Here is a 27843-nt window from a genome sequence, read left to right as displayed (position 1 = left end):
AAAATAATATGAAAAAGAATGTATATATAAGTGTAACTAAATCATTGTGCTGTACAGCAGAAATTAACACAACTGTGTGTGGGCAAGTCATTTCCGTTGTGTCCCACTCTTTGCAACCCTGTGACCTATAGCCTACCAGGCTCCTCTGTCCATGGAATTCTTCAGGCAAGAATACTGGGGTGGGTTGCCATTTCCTTTCTCCAGGGGATCTTCCGAATCCAGGGACTGAACCTGGGTCTCTTGCATTGCAGGTAGATTCTTTAGTATCTGAGCCACCAGGGAAGCCCTAGACGCTAGGAGCTTAATGAATAATTGTTCATTACACTTAATAAATAATTTAATGTATGAACATTTTTGGTTTAAATTTAACTTTAAATTTAAAAACACATGGCTGTGGTTCAAGCACAGTTAAGGATCCACATCGCTAACATCCACTGGGTCATCGAAAAAGCAAGAGAGTTCCAGGAAAACATCCATTTCTGCTTTATTGACTATGCCAAAGCCTTTGCCTGTGTGGATCACAATAAACTGTGGAAAATTCTGAAAGAGATGGGAATACCAGACCACCTGACCTGCCTCTTGAGAAATCTGTATGCAGGTCAGGAAGCAACAGTTAGAACTGGACATGGAACAACAGACTGGTTCCAAATAGGAAAAGGAGTACGTCAAGGCTGTATATTGTCACCCTGCTTATTTAACTTCTATGCAGAGTACATCATGAGAAACGCTGGACTGGAAGTAACACAAGCTGGAATCAAGATTGCCAGGAGAAATATCAATAACCTCAGATATGCAGATGATACCACCTTTATGGCAGAGAGTGAAGAGGAACTCAAAAGCCTCTTGATGAAAGTGAAAGAGGAGAGTGAAAAAGTTGGCTTAAAGCTCAACATTCAGAAAACGAAGATCATGGCATCCGATGCCATCACTTCATGGGAAATAGATGGGGAAACAGTGGAAACAGTGTCAGACTTTATTTTTGGGCTCCAAAATCACTGCAGATGGTGACTGCAGCCATGAAGTTAAAAGACGCTTACTCCTTGGAAGAAAAGTTATGAACAACCTAGATAGCATATTCAAAAGCAGAGACATTACTTTGCTGACTAAGGTCCGTCTAGTCAAGGCTATGGTTTTTCCAGTAGTCATGTATGGATGTGAGAGTTGGATTGTGAAGAAGGCTGAGCGCCGAAGAATTGATGCTTTTGAACTGTGGTGTTGGAGAAGATTCTTGAGAGTCCCTTGGACTGCAAGGAGATCCAACCAGTCCACTCTGAAGGAGATCAGCCCTGGGATTTCTTTGGTAGGAATGATGTTCAAACTGAAACTCCAGTACTTTGGCCACCTCATGCGAAGAGTTGACTCATTAGAAAAGACTCTGATGCTGGGAGGGATTGGGGGCAGGAGGAGAAGGGGACGACAGAGGATGAGATGGCTGGATGGCATCACTGACTCGATGGACATGAGTCTGAGTGAACTCCGGGAGTTGGTGATGGACAGGGAGGCCTGGTGTGCTGTGATTCATGGGGTCGCAGAGAGTTGAACACGACTGAGCGAATGAACTGAGCTGAACTGAGGCTAACTATAAGCGGAGTCGTTGGGCCAAAGGACTGAAATACTTTTACAGCTTTAGAGACATGTTGTCAAACTCCAGGAAAGCTATAGAGTTTTCCACTTCTTTTGTGCCAGGGATTCGGGTTACAATGGTGCTGCATGTCGCGTCCAACTCTTTGTGACCCCATGGACTGTAGCCTGCCAGGCTCCTCTGTCCATGGGATTCTCCAGGCAAGAATCCTGGAGCGGGTTGCCATGCCCTCCTCCAGGGGGGTCTTCCTGACCCAGGGATCCAACTGCCTCTCTTATGCCTTCTACAGTGGCAGGCGGGTTCTGTACCACTAGCACCGCCTGGGAAGCTCCTACAATTGTGCTAATTGTTTGGTAATCGTTTCAGTTTGACAGGCGACATGGCACTTTGAATTTATGCTACTTTTATTTTCACATCGTAAGGACAGAAAGTCTAGGGTTTCCAAAACATGCCCCATCATAAGAGGACCTTACAAATGAGGATGTCCTGGGGAGGGGCCAGTACTTGATCAGCGATGTGGCAGGGGTGGGAAAACACAGCAGTGGTCCAACCCGACCGTCTCGTAAATGGAGAAACAGGCCAGAGAGGAACAGAGGGGCCTGGGACTCTGGGGAAGCTGGGCCCACCACCCTGTCATCCTCACCACGGCCTCCTCCCCTGGGTTCCTCATCTGTGACAGCCAGCGTCTGTCTAACCACTTCTCCCTTTTTTTCTCTTTTTCAGGAACAAAAAAGCCCAGTCTACAGGCTGACAAGGAACCATGAAGCTCAGGGAAAAAGACTCAGCAGATAACAAAGGAAGTGACTTGGAGAAAAAGAAACTGGTCAGTCCTGGTTCCCTTATGTCTCCCTGGTAGGAGTGTTTAGGTGACCCCAAGGTGGTCCCTCCTGGGGGGAGGTGGCAAGGGCACTGAGCACTGAAGGATGAGCAAAATTAGGGGCACTGGTAAAAGGTTTGTGTGTGGAGGAGTGTATGAGTGTCAGGACAGGCCCGGCACACCCAGGAATGCTGGGCTATGACCACATCCTTCTTTTAAAAAATTGTTTTGTAAAAATTGAAGTATCGCTGATTCACGATGTTGTGCTAATTTTTGCTCTACGGCAAAGTGATTCAGTTATGCATAGAGACACACATTTTTTTAAAATATTCTTTTCCAATAGAGACACAGATGTAGAGGACAAATGTGTGGATACCAGGGGGAGAAGAGAGATGGTGGGTTGAACTGGGACACTGGGATTCACATGCATACACTACGATGTTCAGTTCAGTTCAGTCACTCAGTCATGTCCGACTCTTTGCGACCCCACGGACTGCAGCACACAGGGCTTCCCTGTCCAACACTAGCTCTAGAGACATATTTTCAAACTCCAGAAAAGCTGTATGGTTTCCCACTTCTTTTGTGCTAGGGATTTGGGTTACAACTGTACTGCGTGTGTGCATGCTAAGTCACTTCAGTGATGTCTGACTCTTTGACACCCCATGGACTGTCCGCCAAGGCTCCTCTGTCCTTGGGACTCTCCAGGCAAGAATACTGGAGAGGGTAGACATTTCCTTCTCCGGAGGACGTTCCCAACCCAGGGATCGAAGCCAGGTCTCCTGAATTGCAGGTGGATGCTTTACCATCTGAGCCACTAGGGAAGCCCCGGCCACATCCTCGGTAAGAGTGAATTGCCTTAGGACCTGTCCGGGAGCATAGGCCACAGACCATGTGGCTGAGGGGCTGGCATCAGATCTGGAGATTTCTGTTCTTGCCTGTGGCGTCTGAGGCGTCAGCCTAGTGGATCCTCCTGAGCCTGGTGGGATGGCGGGTGGTGTTGCAGGTGGGAACAGTTGGCAGAGGGCAGAGCAGTGTAGATGTGTCTTGGGAGATGGTTAACGGGGAGCCCTGGTTAGCTGTCATCTGGTTCACCGGAGCCTCACTGGATGGTGCTCATCACAGAGGCGTGGTACTCAAGTGGGAAAACTGGCCTTGGCAATGATCCAGCTGCACCCCACTGGTCCCAGCCCTTTTCTCTGCTGCTGTGAACACCGACAGGAGGTTGGGGGCAGGGGGACCCAGGGGGGACCTTTCTACAGGGAGTGCTCACCGTGTCCTTTGTTGAGAAAAGGATGAGAACGAGAGCACTGGGCCCAGAAATAGCTCACTGAGGGGACAGGGGGATATGAAAAACAATGATGAATATTCATTGTGTGCTTAGCTGTAGACCAGGTGCTGTTTTAGGTTCCAGGATTTTTAGCGTTCTCCATGCACAAACTCTTCAAATCTTAGCAAGTCTAAGGCGGTGGCACCATCATCAGGCCCATTTGACAGATGAGGACACCTGCCAGAGAGGCTGAGAAACTTGCCCAAGAGCTCACAGGTTGTCAGAAGCAGGGCTGAGACCCAAAGCCAGGCGATCCTCTAGGCACCACTGTCGGGGGTGGGGCGGGGGGTTAACCCACTGAGCTGTGGCAAGCAGAGAGAGCAGCTCTCATCAGGCTCATCGAGGCTTTCAAAAGAATGGAGCTCTCTGTTTTCTTACCTTGGAATGCTCTGGGGTGCCCCCTGGAAATCCAAGACCCACCCCCATTTGCCTGAAGGAAGAAAGCAAGGTTAACCCCAAGGCCAGGCTTCTTAAACAGGCGAGCCCAGCCTGGAACTTGAGCCAGAACAGTTGGGCTCCCATCTCAGGTGTATGACATCACTGTTCACCTCTGGGCTGGTTTGCGGGAGGGCTGAGGGGAGACAACAATTGACAGTCAGTTTCACCAATAAGAAGAACTCTTCAGGCTAAGCACCGCCTCCAGGCTGCACAACTAAAAAGGAGAAGTGACTTCCTACAAGTTTCTTTTGTTCCACTGAGTGGTGTCCAGTCCGGGTTTCTGGGAGAGCCCCTCGTGCAGCGCAGGGTCAGGGCAGCTGCTGGAAGGCTGTCCCACCCTCCACCATCCCCCCTCCACCCCCTCTCCCCACCTCCAATCTGCAGCCCCTTTGGGTGGTCGGGCCTTTAGTGTTTTCAACCACCATGGAGGACATGGAACAATTTTAAATGAAAAAGGCCAATATGAGTTTTAGCAAGATCAGGGAGACCCCCTCCCCCGCCCCCAGCCCCAGTTAAAGATGAGAGACCAGGGTGGTTACGTGGAAAGGCCTTAGACAAGGAGCGGGTGGAGGAGGAAATGAGAGGATGAAGAAGACACCCCACGGGATCACAGAGCGGGTTCCTCTCTGCACAGTGAAATAGCCATGCTGCCCCTCCCACACTTTAGGCCCCAACTCACTCAATTATTTTGCTTCTCCCCACAACCCCGGGCATCCATGTCTGCAGGACTGGCTCTGCCCTCTCACCCCACTCCCTTCTCTGCCTGCATTATTCCCCTGGCTTACTCATCCTACAAGCGTCTGCTCTGGAATCACCTCTTCCAGGAAGTCTTCCTGGGTCAGCCCCAGGTTGGCTCAGTGCCTCCTCGGTGTTTCCCAGGGGAATCCTCAGCTCTTGGATGTGATGTCACAATCGAGGGCTTCCCTGTTAGAACCCTGCTCTGGACCCGGCTCTGTGAAGGGAACTGGCCAACTGGCTGAAAACTGATTTCAGAAACAGCCGATTCTCCCAGAGGCCTCCCTGCATGACTGATACGCAGAATGAATATTAGACTGAATGATTCATGCACTCGGTAGATACCCAACCTAATTATTCAGGGCTGGCTTTTTCCTTTTGGAAGTTTCAGTTCCCCACTGAGCAGCTCCCTTCCCACTGATCTGCATCCCCAGAGCTGGATGTGCTTCTGTGCACTTGACAATCCACGCTCCCAGAAATTCTGCCGTGATCCATAGCTTTTATTTCATCATGCATTTTCCATTAAACCCAGCTTGCCGTCTTCGGGTCTCTCTTTTGTGGATTTGCAGACACCCTGGCCTTCTAGGGGTCCTCTGTTTCCCGAGCCTGCCATCATTCTGCCAGCCTCTGCACCTGGTCTCTGCTCTGGGCGCAAATGGCCAAGGCATGTCCTAGACATGATTTAAGGCCCTTCTCTGACATCTGAGCAATTCAGCTGTACAGGGAGTTAATTCGCATGGCATCCTGGTGTGCATGAGGGGTCTTGCCTCCTTAATGCTTTCCCTGAGCCAGCCTGCCTGAATGAGCAGGGCAGAGTAACAACCGGTGGCAAATTCTTTTTCTTCCAAACCCACAACTTCCCCACTTGTTCTAGAGCTACAGGGCAGCCCGTCTTGATCTCCAATATGTTGCTCAGGACTGCGCGTTTTCTATTTGAGTCTCAGAATAACTCTGCAGGATCATCAGGGCGGGATCAAGCTCCCATTTTCCACTGGTAAATGTGGTAGCTCAGAGAAGCGTATCAACTTGCCTAAGGACACACAGCTAAATAGCGGTGGAGCCACGGTTGGAACCCCGCCAGGCTTCTCCGATAGCCAGTAAACTGTCTGTCCCAGGCCTCAGGGAGATTTTGCTCTGGGTTCATGCCAGTTGCTCTCCTCCCAGCATGCTGGCCTTAAGAGGGGAAAGAAGACACCAGAGAAAGTGTCAACTTCAAATGGCACTTGCCTTCTACCTCTGCCCGCCTGCAATGTGGGAGACCTGGGTTCAATCCCTGGGTTGGGAAGATCCCCTGGAGAAGGGAAAGGCTACCCACTCCAGTATTCTGGCCTGGAGAATTCCATGGACAGTCCATGGGGTCGCAAAGAGTCAGACACAACTGAGCGACTTTTCACGATTGAGCGCCTTTCACTTTCACTTTCATCCACCTCTGCAAAGATTAAATCTTCAGCTCCTGCAGCTACTGATGTTCAACATCCCCTGAAGGGAGTTCAGGATGGAGATAGGGAATTGGGGCACTCTGTGCTCTGGGGAAACTGGCAGGGCAGATCTTCAGATAGTTAGACATCTTCAGGAGCTGATACTACAAGCTCAATTCTTACATCTCTTCATATCTAGAAAAGCACTTCATCCCTTCGTGGTGACATCTGCTCTTCGTGACTAGCAGAAAACTTTTGCCAAGCTAAGTGCTTGATTGCATGAACTCTCCTTCACCCAGGTGGTCTGATAGTCCCATCTCTTTCAGAATTTTCAACAATTTATTGTGATCCACACAGTCAAAGGCTTTGGCATAGTCAATAAAGCAGAACTAGATGTTTTTCTAGAACTCTCTTGCTTTTTTTGATGATCCAGCAGATGTTGGCAATTTGATCTCCGGTTACTCTGCCTTTTCTTTAAAACCACTAGGCTTCCCTCATAGCTCAGTTGGCAAAGAATCTGCCTGCAGTGCAAGAGACCAGGGTTCGATTCCTGGGTCGGGAAGATCCCCTGGAGGAGGAAATGGTAATCCACTCCGGCATACTTGCCTGGAAAATCCCATGGACAGAGGAGCGTGGTGGGCTACAGTCCATGGGGTCGCAAGAGTCTTAGTGACTAAACCAACCCCTTCACCCAAATCATATTCACCTTCCCCCACCGTCTCTTTGGAGCAGGCTCTCAGAGCTATCTGAGGTTGCAGTCCTCATTTTGCCCCAAATGAAAATTCACACTATGCAATTTCTTTTTTTTTTTTTTTTTAATAGAAGAATCAGGTACACAGGGTGGTGATTTCTGGGAAGAGAAATTTCCTTTTCAGGGCTCTCCAGCTGCTGTGGTGAAGACCTGTGAATGGGGGAAAATTTTTATTGCCCATTTCCTGTTCAGACAAGATACAATTGCCACATTTCCTGTTTGGCCCCCCCTTGCCCTCCCTCCGTGGACTCTGCCTCCTGATTCAGGGAGATGGCCTGGCAGAGCCCCTCCTGGAGGTGTTTCGGGTGAGCCAGCTGCGGGGAGGGCCAGCGGGCGGGTCTTCACCATACAGGACATGGGCTCAGCTCCCCTAAGCCACAGCCACCAAGGGCCTCACGAGCGTGCCCATCCGAGGACTGTGATGCTGGGCAGGAGGAGAAGAAAGGCAAACGCAGCGCTGGCCTCTGTCCGGGCCACGGAGGGCTCCCTCCGCCTTCCTGAAAAGCCTCCGGTCTTGACTTCTGGCTCCTGGACCCTGTGACGTTGGCTGCGGGGCTCCAGCTCTGAGGTCGCAGCTCCCTGGTCTCCCGCCAGCTTCTCCTGGCAGCGTGGCTGTGCTCAGGCAATGAGGCCACGCAGAGACCTGCGCTCATCATGTGCACTGCGCTATCCCCTCCCATCGTCTCTGTCCCCACCTTGGGGTGGGTGCTGAGACCTGGCGGGCATGCAGGGGTGGGGGATCTGGGGGACAGGGCTCTCACGTGAGCTTCTCTGCCCTCCGATGTGTGCAGACAAGGGCGTAATGACCAAGGCTAGGAGTGAGAGAAGCCCGGGGGCCCGCACAGCCCAGGGCTCAAAAGGAACAACATCTGAGCTGAGCCCCAGAGGATGAGTTTAAAAACGAAAGGCAATTAGTTGTTTGTCAGTTACTTTATTTGCTATTATTTTCTCCCATTCCGAAGGCTGTCTTTTCACCTTGTTTATATGTCCATCAGCAGACGAATGGATAAGAAAGCTGTGGTACATATACACAATGGAGTATTACTCAGCCATTAAAAAGAATGCATTTGAATCAGTTCTAATGAGGTGGATGAAACTGGAGCCGATTATACAGCGTGAAGTAAGCCAGAAAGAAAAACACCAATACAGTATACTAACGCATATATATGGAATTTAGAAAGATGGTAATGATAACCCTGTACGCAAGACAGCAAAAGAGACACAGAGGTATAGAACAGACTTTTGGACTCTGCGGGAGAGGGAGAGGGTGGGATGATTTGGGAGAATGGCATTGAAACATGTATAACATCATGTAAGAACTGAATCGCCAGTCTAGGTTCGATGCAGGATAGGATGCTTGGGGCTGGTGCACTGGGATGACCCAGAAGGACGGTACAGGGAGGGAGGTGGGGGAGGGGTTCAGGATTGGGAACTCATGTACACCAGTGGTGGATATGTTGATGTATAGCAAAACCAATACAGTATTGTAAAGTAAATTAAAGTAAAAAAATACAAATAAATAAATAAATAACAATAATAATAATAATAAAAACATAAGGCGATGGAGGACGGGCATGGTGTCCAAAAGTGATTCTGTTCCATCAGTGCATCCCATTCAGTTCCCGCTCCTCTTACTGCAGAGAGTACTCTGACCCCACACTTGCCAACCTCCATCTCTATGGTCCGTAAATCCTCCTCTGGCCTCTGTCCAATCACCAGCATTTACAGAGCACTTACTCAGCAGGTTTGGGGGCCTGGAAGCAAGACCCCCACCCTCAAAAAGTAAGACCCAAACCAACTATCCAGCCTCTGCTGTTGATACTCAGGGTACCTACCCCTGGACACCTACTGTAACTTCTTTCTTCTGCAGAATATCCCATGCGGTGGGTCTGTTGCAGGGAAGGGCCAATTCTGACTCCGTTTTGGAACTGTTTCTTTGACTTGCTTTTCATGGGTTTTGTTATTATGATCATACATAAGGGCCTGCCTCAGAGAACCCTGTCCCTCTGCCAAACTGTTGGAGTGCCTTTGTTCAGAACACTGCAGAAAGGAAAAAGCTAACACAGCCCCTGCCGGAGACTGATCATTCTAGGAGATATTGCAAGATTAATGATCTTTTTACTTTGTTTCCTCACAACTGCCCCGCCCCCCATCTCTGTTCTAGAAAAGAGCCAGGCATCCAGACCCTGATAAGATGGTTGTTTTGAGACATTTGTCTGCTATCTTCTTGGTCTGCTTGGACTCCATCACGGGCCTATTAACATCCCCATTTCACAGATGAGGACTTTGAGTCACAGAGGAGCTATATCACTGGTCTGAGTTCACACAATTGAAACTGGCAGAGACGGGGGTCAGACAAAATTGATAGAAAAGTGAAAATGAGGAGGTGGGATTTTCAGGGCAACTTTCAGTGGGTCTTAGATATGAAGGTCTCTAGAAGCGAGGATTTCGGGGGGCACAGAGGCTTCAACCAGGGTGAGAGACGTTGGCATGTAGCTTGGCCAACAGCTATTCTGCACAGCTTGGTCAGAAGGAGCAAAGAGGGAAAACAGAATGAACAGCCGTTCAGAGCACTGGCTATGTGCACACACCCCTCAGCATCCCTGGGCAGCTGCACAGCCACAAGTCTGTACAGCTGTGGCTACAATTTACAGCTGTGGGCTACAATTTGCCCATTTTACAGCTGGGCAAGCTGAGGCCCAGAAAGGTCAAGACCCTGGACAGCTCCCACAGCAGTGCTGAAGCGGTCCGGCACTGGAGCCGGTGCTGGAGGAGGCTGCCAAGGTGGGCCAAGCAGGGAGTGGGCTGTCAGAGTCTAGCTTCCTTTTCTGGTCAGTGTTTGATTTATCCCCTTCCCTAAACCGTGGACCTCATCTATTAATATCACGTCTACTGCTGCACCCCTGGAGCTTTGTCAGGGTCCAGCACTTAGAGGACACACACAGACGCACACAGACACACACAGACACACACACACGAAAAATGATGGAGAGAAAGTGCCTTCCCAGAGCACCAGGTTCCCCTATCTGACAAGTGGTCCACGCTTTCCTGGCCAGGTTAGGATGGCAACGCCTTCCTACCTCCAGCCCCTGCCTTCTGGCCAGCCTTTGCCAAGGGGCCCAGCTGCTTGTACTCCCAGTCCCGTGATGGCTCTGGCCATCCACGGATGGGTCCAGCGGGCAGGATTACATGGAGACAGATGCTTGGTCCTCCAGGCCAAGCCCTGTCTCTCTCTGTCTGCAGGTCCTTTCCTAAGGTGCTCACACCAGCCTGTAGGTGGACAGCTCAGCCTGGAACAGAGCACGTGTGGATGGGTGTGCCTCCCGGGGCCGTCAGCAGCGTTAGCCCTGAGACGCTGCACCCAGAAGAGGAGGAGGCAGTGTGGTGCAGTGGGTGCTGCAGGGGGGGGCTGGAGCCCGACCACCTGGGTGGGCTCTGGTCTCCATCCAAGACACCACCAGGGACTGCTCCGTGTAGGGTAAGGGAGTTAGAGAAGGCAAGGTTAGGAAAAAAGAACCAGACTGGCACTTTACAGGAACAGATCACCTTTAATGAGGCGAGAAAGGGCAGCAGTCAGATTAGTGAGCTGCTGCACTGACCCAAGAAAAGAGTAAGTATATATAGATACATATGTGGAAATCTATTGTCTTAAGGGGGCCAGTTTTTTCTCCAAGGTTGTTCGGATTAGTTATCTCTTAAGCGGCTGGAGCAAGGAATTCTGGAGATGGCCAGAGGCTGGGTCCGAATCAACCTTAATGTAAACGTTTTTTCCGGATGAGAGAGTTCTTTGTTTTGCATAGAATGGTGGAGGACCCAGAGGGGAGTTTTAACTCCAGGCTATTTTGAGCCAAAGTAACTTTCCTTCACTCTGTGCCTCTGTTTCCTCACCTGTAAAATCAAGATAAAATGTACTGATCCTAAGAGTCTGTGGGAGAATTCCCAGAAAGGGCTGAGAACAGATGTCTGGCCCGTAGGTTTTAGTGAGAACCCAGCTGCTGCCGCTGGCAGCTTAGCCTGGCTTTGCTTTTTACCTCGGAGATGAATCAGAGACTGGCCAGATTCTGCTAAAATCACAGGGTTGTAGCTGCTAATAGCACCTGCGAAAGGACGTTAGGTCTGGTTGCACAGATCTCTTGCAGCTCGACAAAGGGGGCAGTCGTGTGGCGGTGGGAGGGGCGGCGGTGGGGGGGCACTGAAGGCAAACCGAACTCCCTGGACTGGCCACGCCCACCTGGACCGGTCCAGGCCGGGAGCCCCTCTTGGACAGCTGGGATCCTTACCTTGGGAATCCTCCCCAGGGAAGAGGACAGCCCACCTGCGGGCCCCTGACTGTGCCCCCCGAGCGCCGACTGCCCACCTCTGACGTGCTTTGCTCTCCTTTCCCAGGACTGGTCCTGCTCATTGATCCTGGCATCTCTCGTGGGCGCCTTCGGCTCCTCCTTCCTCTACGGGTACAACCTCTCCGTGGTGAACGCCCCGACTCCGGTGAGTGCCCCGCGGCCGCGAGAGGCGTCCGGCAGAGGGCGCTGCGGCCACGCGGAAAACCGGGTGTTACCACAAACGCTTGGATGGTACCCCATTATGCAAACCTTTGCGGGCCGGTTCTGTGCCAGACACCGGCTGGACACTGGGGTGAGGAGCGGGTTAGAGGAAGGGAGAGCAGTCCCCGCGCTCGAGGGAGAGGTGGGAGATACAGAAACAGAGGATGATGGCCCTGCGTGGGATCAGTTCCTTGCTCCTGGAGGGTCCTGGGAGAGTGTAGGGAAAGGAGCCCGGTCGTGGGAGGTCCCAGGGTCCAATCCTAAGGGTCTTATTCCGGGGCAAGGAACACGGAATCTGAGGCTCACGGCGGGATCTTGGGCATAGAAACATTTCCCTGATCTGTTTTTTCTTTTTCTTGTCTGTGTTTATGGCTTTTAGTCACAGCTAGAGGTCACTTGGGTATCTGTTGGTTTAAGATGCCTCACTGGCTCTTGTTTTCTTCTGAAATCAGGTCCCCAGGCCCTCCCAACACCACTCTGCTGGTTTGCACTTGAAAGTTTGGTTTGCACCCACCTAGGCTGTTAGGTTTAGGTTCTATCTATTCCTGGAGGTGCTGGCTTCTACTTGACCAACCTCCATCCCTAGGGTAAAATGGATGGGTCAAGGGCAGTGGGACAGGAAGACTTCCTGGAGGAGGTGATATCAGAGCTGCATGTTGACTGTGGAGCAAAGGCACGGAAGCCTGAGATATAAAACATTTGCAGAAATACAGGTCTGATACAGTTGGAGCCCAGGATGTATTTTGGAGAGTGTAAGGACATGAGCTAAGAAGACAGATAGAGTGCAGGCTATGGACTTCGCCAGGTGTTTGTAAGGCTTCTCCTTGTTTGGGGGCCTAGCATGCTGTGTGCAAAACAGAGGGGGAGGCCGAATCAGTGCATCTCAAAGGGATCCCAGGAGCCCTGACTTTGCAGACATGCCTCAGGGATCCAGCCTCCATCTGTGCAGAAAAGCACTGTTTTTTCACTCTGTTAACTCTTTTATGTTTGGGGCACTGTCAGTTCATTTGAAAAATTGATTCTGATACTGAAAATGGTTTGCAAAGCCAGGAGGACTAGATGGCTTCTCCGAACGCTGGCTTTGATTTTGTCATTGTGATGTCATCCTGAGATGGGGTCTGATTTGTCCGTATTTGTCTTTAAGAGCGTTGGGGATTTGCACTCTTTTATTTCCTTGGGCTTCCCAGGTGATGGAGTGGTAAAGAATCCACCTGCCAGCGCAGGAGATGCAGGAGACTCGGGTTCTACCCCTGGGTCCGGAAGATCCCCTGGAGAAAGAAATGGCTACCCACTCCAGTGTTCTTGCTTGGAAAATTCCATGGAGAGAGGCTCCTGGAAGGCGACAGTCCATGGGGCTGCAAAGAGTCTGACATGACCCAGAGATGGGACCCTCGTCTCTCATGTCCCTTGCATTGGCAGGCAGGTTCTTTGCCACTAGCACCACCTGGGAAGCTCAGAGCCTGAAGACTGAATTGCTGCCATCTCAGGATAGAACTTTCACAAAGGAATAGTTGCTTCTCATGGCTGAGCAAAAGTAAGTGGTTTCCTGAGATGGAATCTACTCCTAGTGAAGACGCTGTGAAGACTGTATTACATAAATTTAGTTGTTAAAGCAATGGCAGGGTTTGAGAGGATTGATGCCAATGTTGAAAGAAGTTCTGCTGTGGGTAAAATGCTATCAGACAGCTTTGCATACTATGGAGAAATCATTCACAAAAGGATGAGGCAATCAATGCAATAAATTTCATCATTCTCTTATTTTAAGAAATTGTCACAGCCATCCCAGCCTTCAACAACCATCACCGTGATCAGTCACCAGCCATCAACATGGAGGCAAGACCCTCCACCAGCAAAAAGACCCCAATTTGCTGAAGACTCAGACGCTAGTTAGCATTTTCTTAGCAGGAAAGTATTTTTAAATTAAGATATCTAGATTGTTTTAAAAGACCACGTTATTACGCACTTCGACTATAGTGTAATGTAAATGGAACTTTTACACCTGCTCGGAAACCAAAAATTCATGTGACTCACTTAATTGTGATATTCACTTGATTGTGAGACTTTGGAACCAAAGTCAAAGTATCTTCAAGGTATGTCAGTAATTTTGTCCTTTCCAGAAAGTCACATATTTGGACTCATGCAATATATTCAGGTTGGCTTCTTTTACTTAATAATGTGCATTAAAGTTTCCTCCATGTCTATTCATGGCTTGAAAGCTCATTTGTTTTTGGCTCCAAATAATATCCCATTGTCTGGATGTTGTGTAGTTGCTAAGTTATGTCCGACTCTTTTCGACCCCAGGGACTGCAGCACACCAGGCTTCCCTGTCCTTCACTCTCTCCCGGAGTTGGCCCAAATGCATATTCATAGAGTCAGTGATGCCATCCAACCATCTCATCCTCTGTTATCCCCTTCTCCTTCTGCCCTCAATCTTTCCCAGCATTGGGGTCTTTTCCAATGAGTAAGCTCTTCCCATCAGGGGACCAAAGTATTGGAGCTTCAGCTTCAGCATCAGTTCTTTCAATGAATTATTCAGGGTTGATTTCCTTTAAGACTGACTGGTTTGATCTTCTTGCAGTCCAAGGGATTCTCAAGAGTCTTCTCCAGCAACATAATTTGAAAGCATCGATTATTTGGCGCTCAGCCTTCTCTATGGTCCAACCCTCACCTCCATACATGACTACTGGAAAAACCATAGTTTTGACTATATGGACATTTATCAGCAAAGTGATGTCTCTGCTTTTTTTATACACTGGTTAGGTTTGTCATAGCTTTCCTGCCAAGGAGCAAGGGTCTTGAAGTGAGTTGCCATTTCCTCTTCCAGGGGATCTTCCTGACCCAGGGATCGAACCCATGTCTTTTGCATCTCCTGCATTGCAGGCAGATTCTTTCCCGCTGAGTCACAAAGAAAGCTTCTGTGTCTGGATGTACCTTAGTTTATTTAGCCACTCACCTGCTGAAGGACATCTTGATTACATCCAAGCTTTGGCGATTATGAATAAAGCTGCTATAAATAGCCATACAATCCAGAAATCATCCTTCTTGGTATCTACCAAAATAAACTGAACACTTATGTCCGCACGAAAGCCTGCATATGAAAGTCTGCTGATGTCTCTGTCTGCTGGTTCATTCTTAATTATACAACAACTGTATATTGTATGTATGGGTTTCTCAGATGGCACAGGGGTAAAGAATCTGGCTATCAATGCCTCTGGGAGATATCTGGGTTGGGAAGATCCCCTGGAGGAGGAAATGGCAACCCACTCCAGTATTCTTGGCTGGAGAATCCCCTGGACAGAGGAGCCTGGCGGGCTACAGTCCATGAGGTCACAAAGAGTCGGACACAACTGAACACGCGTGCTTGCACATTTCATGTATACAATGGATATCCTACAAAGTATATTCTAAACATAAAAAGACTGGAAAAAAGTTTGTTAAATGAGAGAATGAGAAAGAAAAAAAATGAGAACTTTGCTTTGTCAAGGGGGTCTAATTTATTGCCCCCCCCCTACTCCCAAGCCACATAAACTAGGACTCAGTTGAAACAACGCCAGCCTCCACAAAAATAACAGTGAGTGGTCTGGCTTTAATAATGAATGAGTCACTTTTCCAGTGATTTCTGAGTTGGTGACATTTGTCCTTTTCTAGGGAGGGGGTACAGAAGCTCACACCCCTGCCCTGCCCTAGGGTCAGTATTTAAGCCCAGGGCTTCAGCAGAACAGTTAATTTGACTCATCATACATTTCCCAGCAGCAATGGTGTAGTTTATCACTTTCCTCTCCCCAGTCCTTCCCTAAGGGCAGGTAAACATGCATTAATAAGGAGTAAAATCATCACCTCTCTCTCCAAGAGCAGAGCCATCCCAGTTAGCGGCAGATGTTAAATGCCGGCCCAGGCAAAGATGCCAATGAGCCAGCAGACAGAGAAGCAGAAGCAAGTTGTGGTCCTTTCAATTAATCCCACCCCAGGCTGCCATTTTAAAGCCGCTGTTCTGGAGGCCCCCTTGCTCTCAGAAAAGCAGGGCACATCATGGGATGCCTCTGTGTGTTCCGAGGTCTTTAACAGGGAAAATTATTAAACAGGAGGCCTGATGGGTATAGAGCTTGTTACAGACATCCGGGTGGAGCAGGACCAGTGGGGGCAGAGGAGAGTGGGGCTCCACCTCTTGGTGGGAGAAGGCTGATTACAGGAGAAACCAGCACATCTTATCATTTCAGAAACAACTGGCCATTATTGTGATGAGATAGGCATCTGATTAATTTCATCATGAACCAGCATTTCCTCTGATTTGGGAATCTCATTCTTGCTTTCTCCTTTTTTCTCTTTTCCTTTTGTCTCATCCTGTCTCACTAGATATGCAAGCAAAACAGGCTGCTGTTAGGAAAAACAAATAGCACAAGTTCAACAATTCAACCATAGTATTGCTGCTACGATTCCCCTTCTATGAAGCAGGAACTGAATCTCTCATTTGGATATCAGCCTTCATGGCAGATATCGTGACATGCGTGCCTGCGTGCTCCATTGCTTCTTTCATGTCTGACACTTTGCAACCCCATGGACTGCAGCCCACCAGGCTCCCCTGTCCATGGGATTCCCCAGGCAAGAATTCTGGAGTGGGTCGCCATGCCCTCCTCCAGGGGATCTTCCAGACCCAAGGGTGGAACCCGCATCTCTTATGTCTCCCGCTTTGGCAGACAGGTTCTTTACCACTAGCGTCACCTTGGAAGCCCTAGAGATTGTGATAGTAACCTCATTTTACAAGACAGGGAGCCTGGGGGGCAGGAAGAGATATAGGGTAACTGACTCAAGGCCACTCAGCCAATGGGGAGTCACAATCTCAGCCCCACCCAAAGGCCACTTTTAAGAATTTGTCTAAATCTCCCTTTTCTTATTTCCCCAGAGATCAGCCACATATGCATTTTATATCCTCTTTGGGAGCTCAATATTTATTTTGTAAGCATTTTTTCCACATTACTGAGTACTCCCTATGGCCAGGATTGCTAACAGCTGTGTATTGCTGCGTCCCATGGCTGTTCCACCTTCCCAGAGCAGGCCTCTTAGATTGCTCTCAATTTTCCTCTAGTACAAGATGCTGCTGCACTGTTTAATCTGGGATCTCTGAGTCATTTTTGCTTTTAATCAGAGCCTGCAGAGCTGCTGGCTGACAGGAGGAGGGGGCCTTTCCAGGCCTGGGGTGTTGATGTCTGAATATTCCACACTGTGGGTGCCACTCCTGGGGTCCCCAGATTATGGGAGCTCAGATGCCTGCCTCTTTGAGTCAAAATCTTTTCATTTCATAAAGCTCCTCTGGGAGAAAATGCCTTTGTTGAGCCTAATGGGCAAAGGACCATATTCCCAGCTCAGAGCACCTCTGCTTCCAGGGGTGGGCGCCCTGGCTGCTGTAGCCAGACAGAGGGAACCCAGCGACAGCCAGCCCGGCAAGGCAGGGAGTCAGGATGGAGGAGATTGGATGACATAACTGGTATGAACAAACCCTGGCAGATAAAACTGGAAACATTCTCTTTCTGCCTTGCAGGAGAAAAACACTGAGATTTGTTGAGCACTAACTCTAGCCATCATGCTAGGGGCCACTCATCCCCACCCAGTCCTTCCTGCAGGATTGTTACGGCTGCAAACCCGGGTTGTTCTACAAATAAGTTATTCAGTAATTGGTGCTCAAAACCATCACCTTGCACTTGGGTTGAATCAGGGTGTCCTTTGCGATCCCCTGCTGCCTCAAGACTGATTTTCAGCAGCCATAAACAATTTGAAGAGTAATGAAAGAACTCACCATTTTCACTCCAGCCAAACAGAGGGCACACAGAGAGGACTAGGAAATGTTATCTGAGTGAAGGTCTGTGTAAATGCACTGTCCTCCTGCAAACACAGCTGTGTGTGTGTGTGTGTGTGTGTGTGTGTGTGTGTGTGTGTGTGTGAGTCACTCATTTGTGTTGGACTCCTTGCAACCCCATGGACTGTAGCCTGCCAACTCTTCTGTCCATGGGATTTCCCAGGCAAGAATACTGGAGTGGGTAGCCATTCCCTTCTTCAGGGGATCTTCCTGACCCAGGGATCAAACCTGGGTCTCCTGCATTGCACACGGATTCTTTACCATCTGAGCCACCAGGGAAGCCCTTAACAAAGCTATGTGATCCCTCAAAAGAATGTTCCAGCAGCAGACAGACTCAGGATCAATTTTTTTTTTAATAAGAGGGATATTTGGAAGCACATATTCTTCTCTCAGCTCCTGCCTTGGGCCACATAGAAAATGAAACTTTCTTTCTTTGTGCTCTATATAATTAAACCCAAGGGTTGGGCCACCTTCCTCATTACAAAGGTAGTTGAGGGAGGAACCCAGAAAATTCTGGAAGCCTTCCTCTCCGATGATCGCTTGCAATTACTGTGTCCCCTTTCATCACGCTCAGTGTTCGTTCTGAAAGCCGGCTGAGTGGGCTAAATATTCTCAGATGTCAAGAAGTACAGAGGCCTCTCCCTCACTCCTCAGTTACTCAGACTCCTCCAGGAGAATATCACAGTAGGAAGAAAAGAAGACACCCCAGAGCTGCAAACTGAATATTAAGTCAAGAGGGAGCTGGATGCTTTCCTAAGGGCCCTGGAGATGGGTTGGGGTCCCCAAGGCCACCCTAGTCTTCATCATTTGCTAGAAGGGCCCATAATACTCACCACGAGGCTTATTCATGATTGATTTATTACAGCAAAAGGATGCAGAGCGAAATCGACCGAGGAGTTAGGTGCCTGGGGTGAAGTGCAGAGGAGACCAGGGTCGTCTCCTGTGGGCATGGGCCGGATGCCCTTAATTTCCCCAGTGAGCAGTCTTCCTTCAGGGAAGCTCATCAGAGACTCAGGATTCAGGGCGTTTATCAGGGGTCAGTCACAGAGGCACCTCCTTGAGACACGTACACAATTCCTGACTCCCGGAAAAGAAGCACAGACCACACTGTTGGCACACTTTAAGTCCCAGGAGCCCTTCTTCTCACTTCTAGGTATGGTGTGTTCCCTCCCCAGATCCAAGTTCCCAAGGCCAGCCCAGGACTCACCTAGCAAGCAGGTCTTTCAGAGGCTAGAAGTCTCAGGCCAGACATGTTCACTTTTTCTGCACAGGTGGTAGAAAATATCCACCTGCCAATGCAGGAGACACAGGAGACGAGAGTTCAATCCCTGGGTTGGGAAGATCTCCCCCTGGAGAAGGAAGTGGCAACCTACTCTGGTATTCTTGCCTGGAAAAACCCCATGGACAGAGGAGCCTGGTGGGCTATAGTCCATGGGGTCACAAAGAATTCCGCACAGATTAGCAACTGAGCACACTCTGTCTTTGGAGAAGGAAATGGCAACCAGTATTCTCCAGTGCTCTTGCCAGGAGAATCCTGTGGATGGAGGAGCCTGGTGGGCTGCTGTCCATGGGGTCGCATAGAGTTGGACACGACTTAGCATGCATGCATGAATTGGAGGAGGAAATGGCAACCCACTCCAGTATTCTTGCCTGGAGAATCCCAGGGATGGAGGAGCCTGGTGGGCTGCCATCTATGGGGTCGCACGGAGTCGGTCACGACTGAAGCGACTTAGCAGCAGCAGCAGCAGCAGCGCCCTGTCTTAGTTCTGCTGTTCAGGGGACACTAGGTGGCGCCGCTGAGCTGACATAATTTTGTCTGGCGTGGTCTTCCCTTCCAAGAGCCTGGTCTGTAAAGCCTTCTGTACTGTTTTCCTCCTGGTGCTGGCGTGTTCAGTAGTGTGGGGCTGTCTCTGCAAATCCCTAAGGAGTTAACTAGCATGACCTGCTCTGTGATGCAACGGTGTGTGTACTCTGGCCCATCCACACAAGGGTTCTATGTATGAGTATTGTTATAGCCCTCCTGAGAAAAATTTGACATGGATTAACGACAACCTCTATGAATCAGGCAGGAACATTAATATCGTAAAACAGGCTAAAGGTAATTTGCCTCCCATTGTCTGGCAATTTCCTGTCGTCCTTTGGAGCTGTTCTATGGCAGTCCCTGCGGCTGGGCATTGCACGGTTCAATTAGTTGCCAAAGCTTGGCCCCTGTGCTGCTGGCTGGGGAGATAGTGGTAAATTATTCATGGCTTTGTAGACCTGAGAAGTAAACAAGTCTAGAACCCTTCTTTCACAAGGCGGAAACAATGATGTCAAAACCCCCCACCCCTGCCAGTCACCCGAGCTTGTTTTTTTTTTTTTTAATTTTGTAATTCTTGTGGGTCCAGCATTGTCCTTTATGTCCATCTTCACATTAAATCCTCATGGTAACTCTTTAGGGAGGAAAATGATTTCATAGATGAGGGGCCAAAGGCACAGAGAGGTTGAGTGACTTGCTCAAGATCACCCAGCAGAAAAGTGGCCAAGCTGAGAGCTGGATGGAATGGATTCCAGGGCCTTTAACCACTGAGAACCTGGCCCTCACAGACAGAGCCACTCGCTGGAGGTCACAGAGGACTGAACAGTGCAAGTGAGTCCGAACCCACGACTTCTCAGCTCTTTGTTGAGTCTCTGTTCTTTTAACCCCGTGGCCTCTATTTATTTCTCTGCAGTTTGGGCTCTAGTCAGTGCTGGTCATGATATAAATATTCCTTGGTGAGTTTATAGGGCTTCCCTGGTGGCTCAGAGGTTAAAGCGTCTGCCTGCAATGCAGGAGACCTGTGTTCGATCCCTGGGTTGGGAAGATACCCTGGGGAAAGAAATGGCAGCCCACTCCAGTATTCTTGCCTGGAGAATCCCATGGACGGAGGAGCCTGGTGGGCTACAGTCCACGGGGTCACGAAGAGTCGGACACAACTGAGCGACTTCACTTTCACTTTCACTTTGGTGAGTTTATAAACTGTTTCTATTAGACTCATCATCTCTTAACAGTTCAGGAGCCTCCTGACTGGTCCAGCCACCTCAAGGCTAAACTTTCTGAGTCTCACACCACGCCTACGATGAATGTTCTGCAACACAAGTGAGGATCTCAGTTCCAAGTTCAAATCCTTCAACTGCTCTTCAACACCTGCAGGATGAAGCGTGGACCCCTTGGGCTGGCAGTCAGCTTCCGACTACGTCTGCCTAGTTCTCCAATCTGTCCCCAGCTGCTGGGCCACCACTCCACTGACCCCTTTACAATGTCTCTATGTCATCACCCAGGCCATCAGCTTCTCCACCTATGAGAACTGCCATCTACAGTCATCTAACCCCAGCCCCCACTCTCGTTCTTCGTGTCCCTGATCTCAGTGACCTGGCTGAGTGGTCATAGCCCTTCTCAGAGTCCTGATACCACGGGTCTTTCCACTCCATGTTGTAAGTGCTTGCTTATTTGGCCCTTATGTCCACAATAGATCTCCAGCTCCTCGAAGGCAGGGACTGCAGAACTTGTCTCTAGAAGACAGGGTGGGAACCTGGGCCCTGGTAGGAGGAAGTAGAAAAGCAAAAAAGCGTTAGTCGCTCAGACATGTCCGACTCTTTGGGACCTCACGTACCTTAGCCTACAAGGCTCTTCTGTCCATAGTGTTCTCCAGGCAGGAATACTGGAGTGGGTTGCCATTTCCTTCTCCAGGGGATCTTCCCAACCCAGGGATCGAACCCAGGGATCTCCTGCTTTGGCAGGCAGGTTCTTTACTGTCTGAGCCATCAGGGAAGAACGTCCTAATAAAAGACACAAGAATGGGTTTCTCAGAAGTAGGTACAATGGAAAAGTAAAAGATGGACTCCGTGAATGAGATGGCTCGAAATGAGCCTCAGTTCAGTTCAGTCGCTCAGTTGTGTCCGACTCTTTGCGACCCCATGAATCGCAGCACACCAGGCCTCCCTGTCCATCACCAACTCCCGGAGTTCACTCAGATTCATGTCCATCAAGTCAGTTATACCATCCAGCCATCTCATCCTCTGTCGTCCCCTTCTCCTCCTGCCTCCAATCCCTCCCAGCATCAGAGTCTTTTACTCTTCGCATGAGGTGGCCAAAGTACTGGAGTTTCAGCTTTAGCACCATTACTTCCACTGAAATCGCAGGGCTGATCTCCTTCAGAATGGACTGGTTGGATCTCCTTGCAGTCCAAGGGACTCTCAAGAGTCTTCTCCAACACCACAGTTCAAAAGTATCAATTCTTTGGCACTCAGCCTTCTTCACAGTCCAACTCTCACATCCATACACGACCACAGGAAAAACCATAGCCTTGACTAGACGGACCTTAGCAAAGTAATGTCTCTGCTTTTGAATATGCTATCTAGGTTGGTCATAACTTTTCTTCCAAGGAGTAAGTGTCTTTTAATTTCATGGCTGCAGTCACCATCTGCAGTGATTTTGGAGCCCCCAAAAAAAAAGTCTGACACTGTTTCCACTGTTTCCCCATCTATTTCCCATGAAGTGATGGGACCGGATGCCATGATCTTCATTTTCTGAATGTTGAGCTTTAAGCCAACTTTTTCACTCTCCTCTTTCACTTTCATCAAGAGGCTTTTTAGCTCCTCTTCACTTTCTGCCATAAGGGTGGTGTCATCTGCATATCTGAGGTTATTGATATTTCTCCCAGCAATCTTGATTCCAGCTTGTGTTTCTTCCAGTCCAGCGTTTCTCATGATGTATTCTGCATAGATGTTAAATAAGCAGAGTGACAATATACAGCTTTGACATACTCCTTTTCCTATTTGGAACCATTCTGTTGTTCCATGTCCTGACCTGCGTACAGATTTATCAAGAGGCAGCTCAGGTGGTCTGGTATTCCCATCTCTCTCAGAATTTTCCACAGTTTATTGTGATCCACACAGTCAAAGGCTTTGGCATAGTCAATAAAGCAGAAATAGATGTTTTTCTGGAACTCTCTTGCTTTTTCCATGATCCAGTGGATGTTGGCAATTTGATCTCTGGTTCCTCTGTCTTTTCTAAAACCAGCTTGAACATCTGCAAGTTCACGGTTCACGTATTGCTGAAGCCTGGCTTGAAGAATTTTGAGCATTACTTTACTAGCGTGTGAGATGAGTGCAATTGTGCGGTAGTTTGAGCATTCTTTGGCATTGCCTTTCTTTGGGATTGGAATGAAAACTGACCTTTTCCAGTCCTGTGGCCACTGCTGAGTTTTCCAAATTTGCTGGCATATTGAATGCAGCACTTTCACAGCATCATCTTTTAGGATTTGAAACAGCTCAACTGGAATGCCATCACTTCCACTAGCTTTGTTCGTAGTGGCCTAGAGATTAGCTAATATGGCAATCTTAAAACTACATTTTCTTGCAGATTACTTCTTTCAAATAGAGTCTTATGGGTTCCCCAAAACATAAAAGGAAATCTCTAGTCAAAGGCCCATATTGCCACACCTAGCCACCCTTCATGATTTTGCCTAAATCTTCCCTCTTTCTTTCTTCATACTGTTCATGGGATTCTCAAGGCAAGAATACTGAAGTGGTTTGCCATTCCCTTTTCCAGTGGACCACAGTTTGTCAGAAAAAAATTATTAAGAAGAGGTAGCAAGAATACGCAGAAGACCTATATAAAAATGATCTTCATGACTGAGATAACTATGATAGTGTGATCACTCATCTAGAGCCAGACATCCTGGAATGCGAAGTCAAGTGGGCCTTAGGAAGCATCACTACGAACAAAGCTAGTGGAGGTGATGGCATTCCAGTTGAGCTATTTCAAATCCTAAAAGATGATGCTGTGAAAGTGCTGCACTCAATATGCCAGCAAATTTGGAAAACTCAGCAGTGGCCACAGGACTGGAAAAGGTCAGTTTTCATTCCAATCCCAAAGAAAGGCAATGCCAAAGAATGCTCAGACTACCACACAATTGCAGTCATCTCACACGCTAGTAAAGTAACGCTGAAAATTCTCCAAGCCAGGCTTCAGCAATACGTGAACCGTGAACTTGCAGATGTTCAAGCTGGTTTTAGAAAAGACAGAGGAACCAGAGATCAAATTGCCAACATCCGCTGGATCATGGAAAAAGCAAGAGAGTTCCAGAAAAACATCTATTTCTGCTTTATTGACTATGCCAAAGCCTTTGACTGTGTGGATCACAACAAACTATTTCAATAAAAATTTTAAGAAAATTCTGAAAGAGATGGGAATACCAGATCATCTGACCTGCCTCCTGAGAAATCTGTGTGCAGGTCAAGAAGCAACAGTTAGAACTGGACATTGAGCAACAGACTGGTTCCAAATAGGGGAAGGAGTAGGTCAAGGCTGTATATTGTCACCCCTGCTTATTTAACTTATGTGCAGAGTACATCATGTGAAATTCTGGGCTGGATGAAGCACAAGCTGGAATAAAGATTGCTGGGAGAAATATCAATAACCTCAGATATGCAGATGACACCACCTTTATGGCAGAAAATGAAGAACTAAAGAGCCTCTTGAGGAAAGTGAAAGAAGAGAGTGAAAAAGCTGGCTTATAATTCAACATTCAGAAAACCAAGATCATGGCATGTGGTCCCATTACACCATGGCAAATACATGGGGAAACAACAGAAACAGTGTCAGACTTTATTTTCTTCGGCTCCAAAATCACTGCAGATGGTGACTGCAGCCATAAAATTAAAAGATGCTTGCTCCTTTGGAAGAAAAGCTATAATCAACTTAGACAGCATTTTAAAAAGCACAGACATTACTTTGCCAACAGAAGTCCGTCTAGTCAAAGCTATAGTTTTTCCAGTGGTCATGTATGAATGTGAGAGTTGGACTATAAAGAAAGCTGAGTGCCAAAGAATTGATGCTTTCGAACTTTGGTGTTGAAGACTCTTGAGAGTCCCTTGGACTTCAAGGAGATCCAATCAGTCCATCCTACAGGAGATCAGTCCTGGGATTTCATTGGAAGGACTGATGCTAAAGCTGAAACTCCAATACTTTGGCCACCTCATGCGAAGAGTTGACTCACTGGAAAAGAAAAGACCCTGATGCTGGGAGGGATTGAGGGCAGGAGGAGAAGGGGACGACAGAGGATGAGATGGCTGGATGGCATCACCGACTTGATAGACATGAGTTTGAGAAAACTCTGGGAGTTGGTGATGGACAGGGAGGCCTGGCGTGCGGCAGTCCATAGGGTCACAAAGAGTAGGACAGGACTGAGCAACTGAACTGAACTGAACACCCTCTTTCTTAAAGCCTCATATCATGGTCATTGTCAAGGCCTGGGCTTGGGGGTCAGGTTGATTGCACTCAGGTAAACCAGCTGCGGTGACACACAACCCCTTAATCTTGGTGGCTGAACACAATGAGAGTTAATTTCCCAGCCCTGTTGCCACCCAAGCAAGTGAGCGGGGGTGCTCTGCTCCCTGCAGACACCCTGGGGCCCAGGCTCCTTCTACTGAGTGGCTCCCCCATCTCTGAGATGTTCAGAGGCCTCTGTAGGGGGTCCTCTGTGACTGTCCAGCCTGCAGGAAAAGGAAGTGAGTGAGGAGAAGGTCCAGGAACTCTTAATATCTCACATCTTTGGTGACAAATGGTCTTATCAACCCCTCCCCCCCTCACCACACACCCCCAGATTCAAGGGACTGAGGCATGTGACATGGCAGTGTAGGCAGGAATAGGAAGAGGGTAGATGCTGTGAGCTCGGGCAGGCTCTGCAGTCCCAGGGGATTCAGAGCAGCTTTCAGATGCATGCCTCACTCCAAAGTTCTCGGCTCTGGTGAAACATCACAGAATGGCTCCAGGTGAGCCAAGGGGGAGGTATACGGACTGAAACACACTTAGCAGTCAGCCAGTGTTGATGCCACATCCGCACCTCTCCCCCAGTTCAGTCTTTCCACATGTACCTGGGGGTATTGATGTGATCATCTTTGTGTTTTCCAGACTAAGAGCAGGGATAGAGTCGTGGTTAGGAGGTGGGCTCTGGAGTTCAGCTGCCTAGATTTGAGTCCTGAGCATGATGGGACCTTGGGAGAGTCCCGTGGCTGTACCTCAGGTTCATCTGCCCAGGATACAAGTCAGAACACAGGACCAGTCTCAAAGGATAGCCGAGGGGACAGGTTATGTGTTTCCAGTTTTTAGACTAGTGCATGGCACGTAGAGAATGTGATGTACGGGTTCCCTATTTTTATTATTGTATGATGCCTGGCCCATAGCAGAAACTCAATTTAAGACACACACACACTCATCTCAGCACCTGCTCTGTACTGGGCACTACCAGTCCCTGCCAACATACTCCATGAATCTTGAATAAGTCATGCAGTGAATTAGCTCAACAAGCCTCATCACCTGGCTTCTGCTCTCACATGTGCTTTGGGGCGGCCTTTCATCTTGGTTTTGGCTGAATTCACACCCAAAGACAAGTGTTTAATTGCTAAAGGCGTCGCTTTGAAACCAGCTTTCAGGGACCGTCGGAGACGCGTTTCCACAGGGGGCAACTCTGTCAGGCTTATCCAGCCCTCTGTAGATGCATCCGTTCTCCAGTTTCCCCAAATTGAAATAAGCGTCTGCAGAGACTCCCAAAGCAGCGCCTAGCAGTGAGAGATGAGAAAGCCTCCTCTTCCCCCACCAGGCTCCTGAGAGCTTGGAAAGGAAAAGAGAACATTTCCTCCCAAACAGCATCGTTTTAGTTTCTGCGCATAAACTCAGGACGCTGGTCATTGCTGTAGGCGTGGGAAGACAAGGCTGTTGAGAGCAGGCATCAGCAAGACTTCCCAGCGCAGCTGCTGGAATCTGTGCAGGACTGCGGTAGAGACCAAGTCACATCCAAGAATGACCTTCAATGCTGGAAGGTCTCCTGATTATTGGGCCAGAGGCCTGGGAAGTCGTGGGCGCTCACTCCAGCTTCTCTGGAGGGTCTGGACCCCGTCGGTAGTCTTGGGGGCATCCTGTGAAAGTGAAAGGGAAGTCACTCAGTCATGTCCGGCTCTTTGTGACCCCATGGACTATACAGTATAGGCCAGAATACTGGAATTGGTAGCCTTTCCCTTCTCCAGGGGATCTTCCCAACCCAGGGATTGAACCCAGGTCTGCCACATTGCAGGCAGATTCTTTACCAGCTGAACCACAAGGAAAGCCCAAGAATACTGGAGTGGGTAGTCTATCCCTTCTCCAGGGGATCTTCCCAACTGAAGAACTGAACCGGGGTCTCCTGCATTGCAGGCAGATTCTTTACCAACTGAGCTATGAGGGAAGCCCAGCTGCCTTCCTGCAGCCACTCCATCCCTCTGGCTTAGCGCTAACCATGCTGTTTCTTGCCCTACACTTGGCTTCCTGAGGGGTGTCCTCCTTACGCTCTTTGGGGCCTGACAAGGCAACTTAATAAGGACCTAATCAGTACTGATCTTTAAACCTGTAAATATCCTGGGCTTCCCTGGTGGCTCAGTGGTAAAGAATCCACCTGCCAATGCAGGAGACATGGGTTCAATCCCTAGCCTGGGAAGATCCCATATGCCACCAAGCAACTAAGCCCGTGAGCCACAACTACTGAGCCCATGTGCCCGGGCTGCCCAACAACAGAACCACGGCAATGAGAAACTCGGGCACCGTAACTAGAGAGTAGCCCCCGTTCGCCAGAGCTAGAGCAAAGCCCACACAGCAACGAAGACCCAGCAGAGCCAAAAAGAAACAATAATAAAGGTGTCTGATATTTAACAAAAAAGGTGTGATGATGCTTTAAAAATAAATACATGCCCTGTTGGATTTAGCTGCTTCACTCTCATATCTTCATCATGACTTGCAGAGTCACTGGTGGATGGTTGTATTCAGGCTCTGAAGCCAGGCAGACTTCGCAAAACTCCCTCTCCACCACTTACTAGCCATGTGGGTAAACACCTTACTCTTGGCTCCCTCCTCTGTAAACAGAGGTGTCAACCGGCAGGGTTCTCGTGAGTATGAAATGGAATTATTTATGTGTTTTGGTAGAGTTTCAAGAGTTGGACACAACAGCAAGTTTGTCTGATTGAAGCTGAAAAAGAAGGCGTTGTAAAAAATAGTGAGCAGCTCCCAAGATGGGTGGGAGGGCTGGCGAGCCAGGCTCAGAATCTCTGCAGGGAGAAGATATATATTCTTTTTCAGATTCTTTTCCATTACAGCTTATGACAAGATATTGAAAGCAGTTCCCCGTGCTCTACAGCAGGTTCTTGTTTATCTGTTTTATGTGTGGTAAGGTGGCGCTAGTGGTGAAGAACCTGCCTGCCAATGCAGGAGACATGAGAGAAGCGGGTTCGATCCCTGGGTCTGGAAGATCCCCTGGAGGAGGTCATGGCAACCCACTCCAGTATTCTTGCCTGGAGAATCCCATGGACATCCCAAGAAGCCTGATGGGCTAC

The 27843-nt window shown here is 48.9% G+C and overlaps 1 protein-coding gene across 1 annotated transcript in view; it reads left to right on the top strand.

Annotated features, from left to right (window-relative positions):
- The window catches only part of SLC2A9 (solute carrier family 2 member 9), a 245638-nt gene that overhangs the window by 34307 nt on the left and 183488 nt on the right, over window positions 1–27843 (top strand). The window contains exons 3-4 of the mRNA XM_018049726.1: window positions 2306–2405; window positions 11455–11553. Coding sequence (XP_017905215.1) covers window positions 2343–2405; window positions 11455–11553 — 162 coding nt within the window. The 5' untranslated portion in view covers window positions 2306–2342. The remainder of the gene's footprint in view (window positions 1–2305; window positions 2406–11454; window positions 11554–27843) is intronic.

Source organism: Capra hircus, chromosome 6 (assembly GCF_001704415.2).
Source record: "Capra hircus breed San Clemente chromosome 6, ASM170441v1, whole genome shotgun sequence".
NCBI lineage: Eukaryota > Metazoa > Chordata > Mammalia > Artiodactyla > Bovidae > Capra > Capra hircus.
Note: the sequence above shows the minus strand (reverse complement) of the source record. Positions and strands in the feature narration are given on the sequence as shown.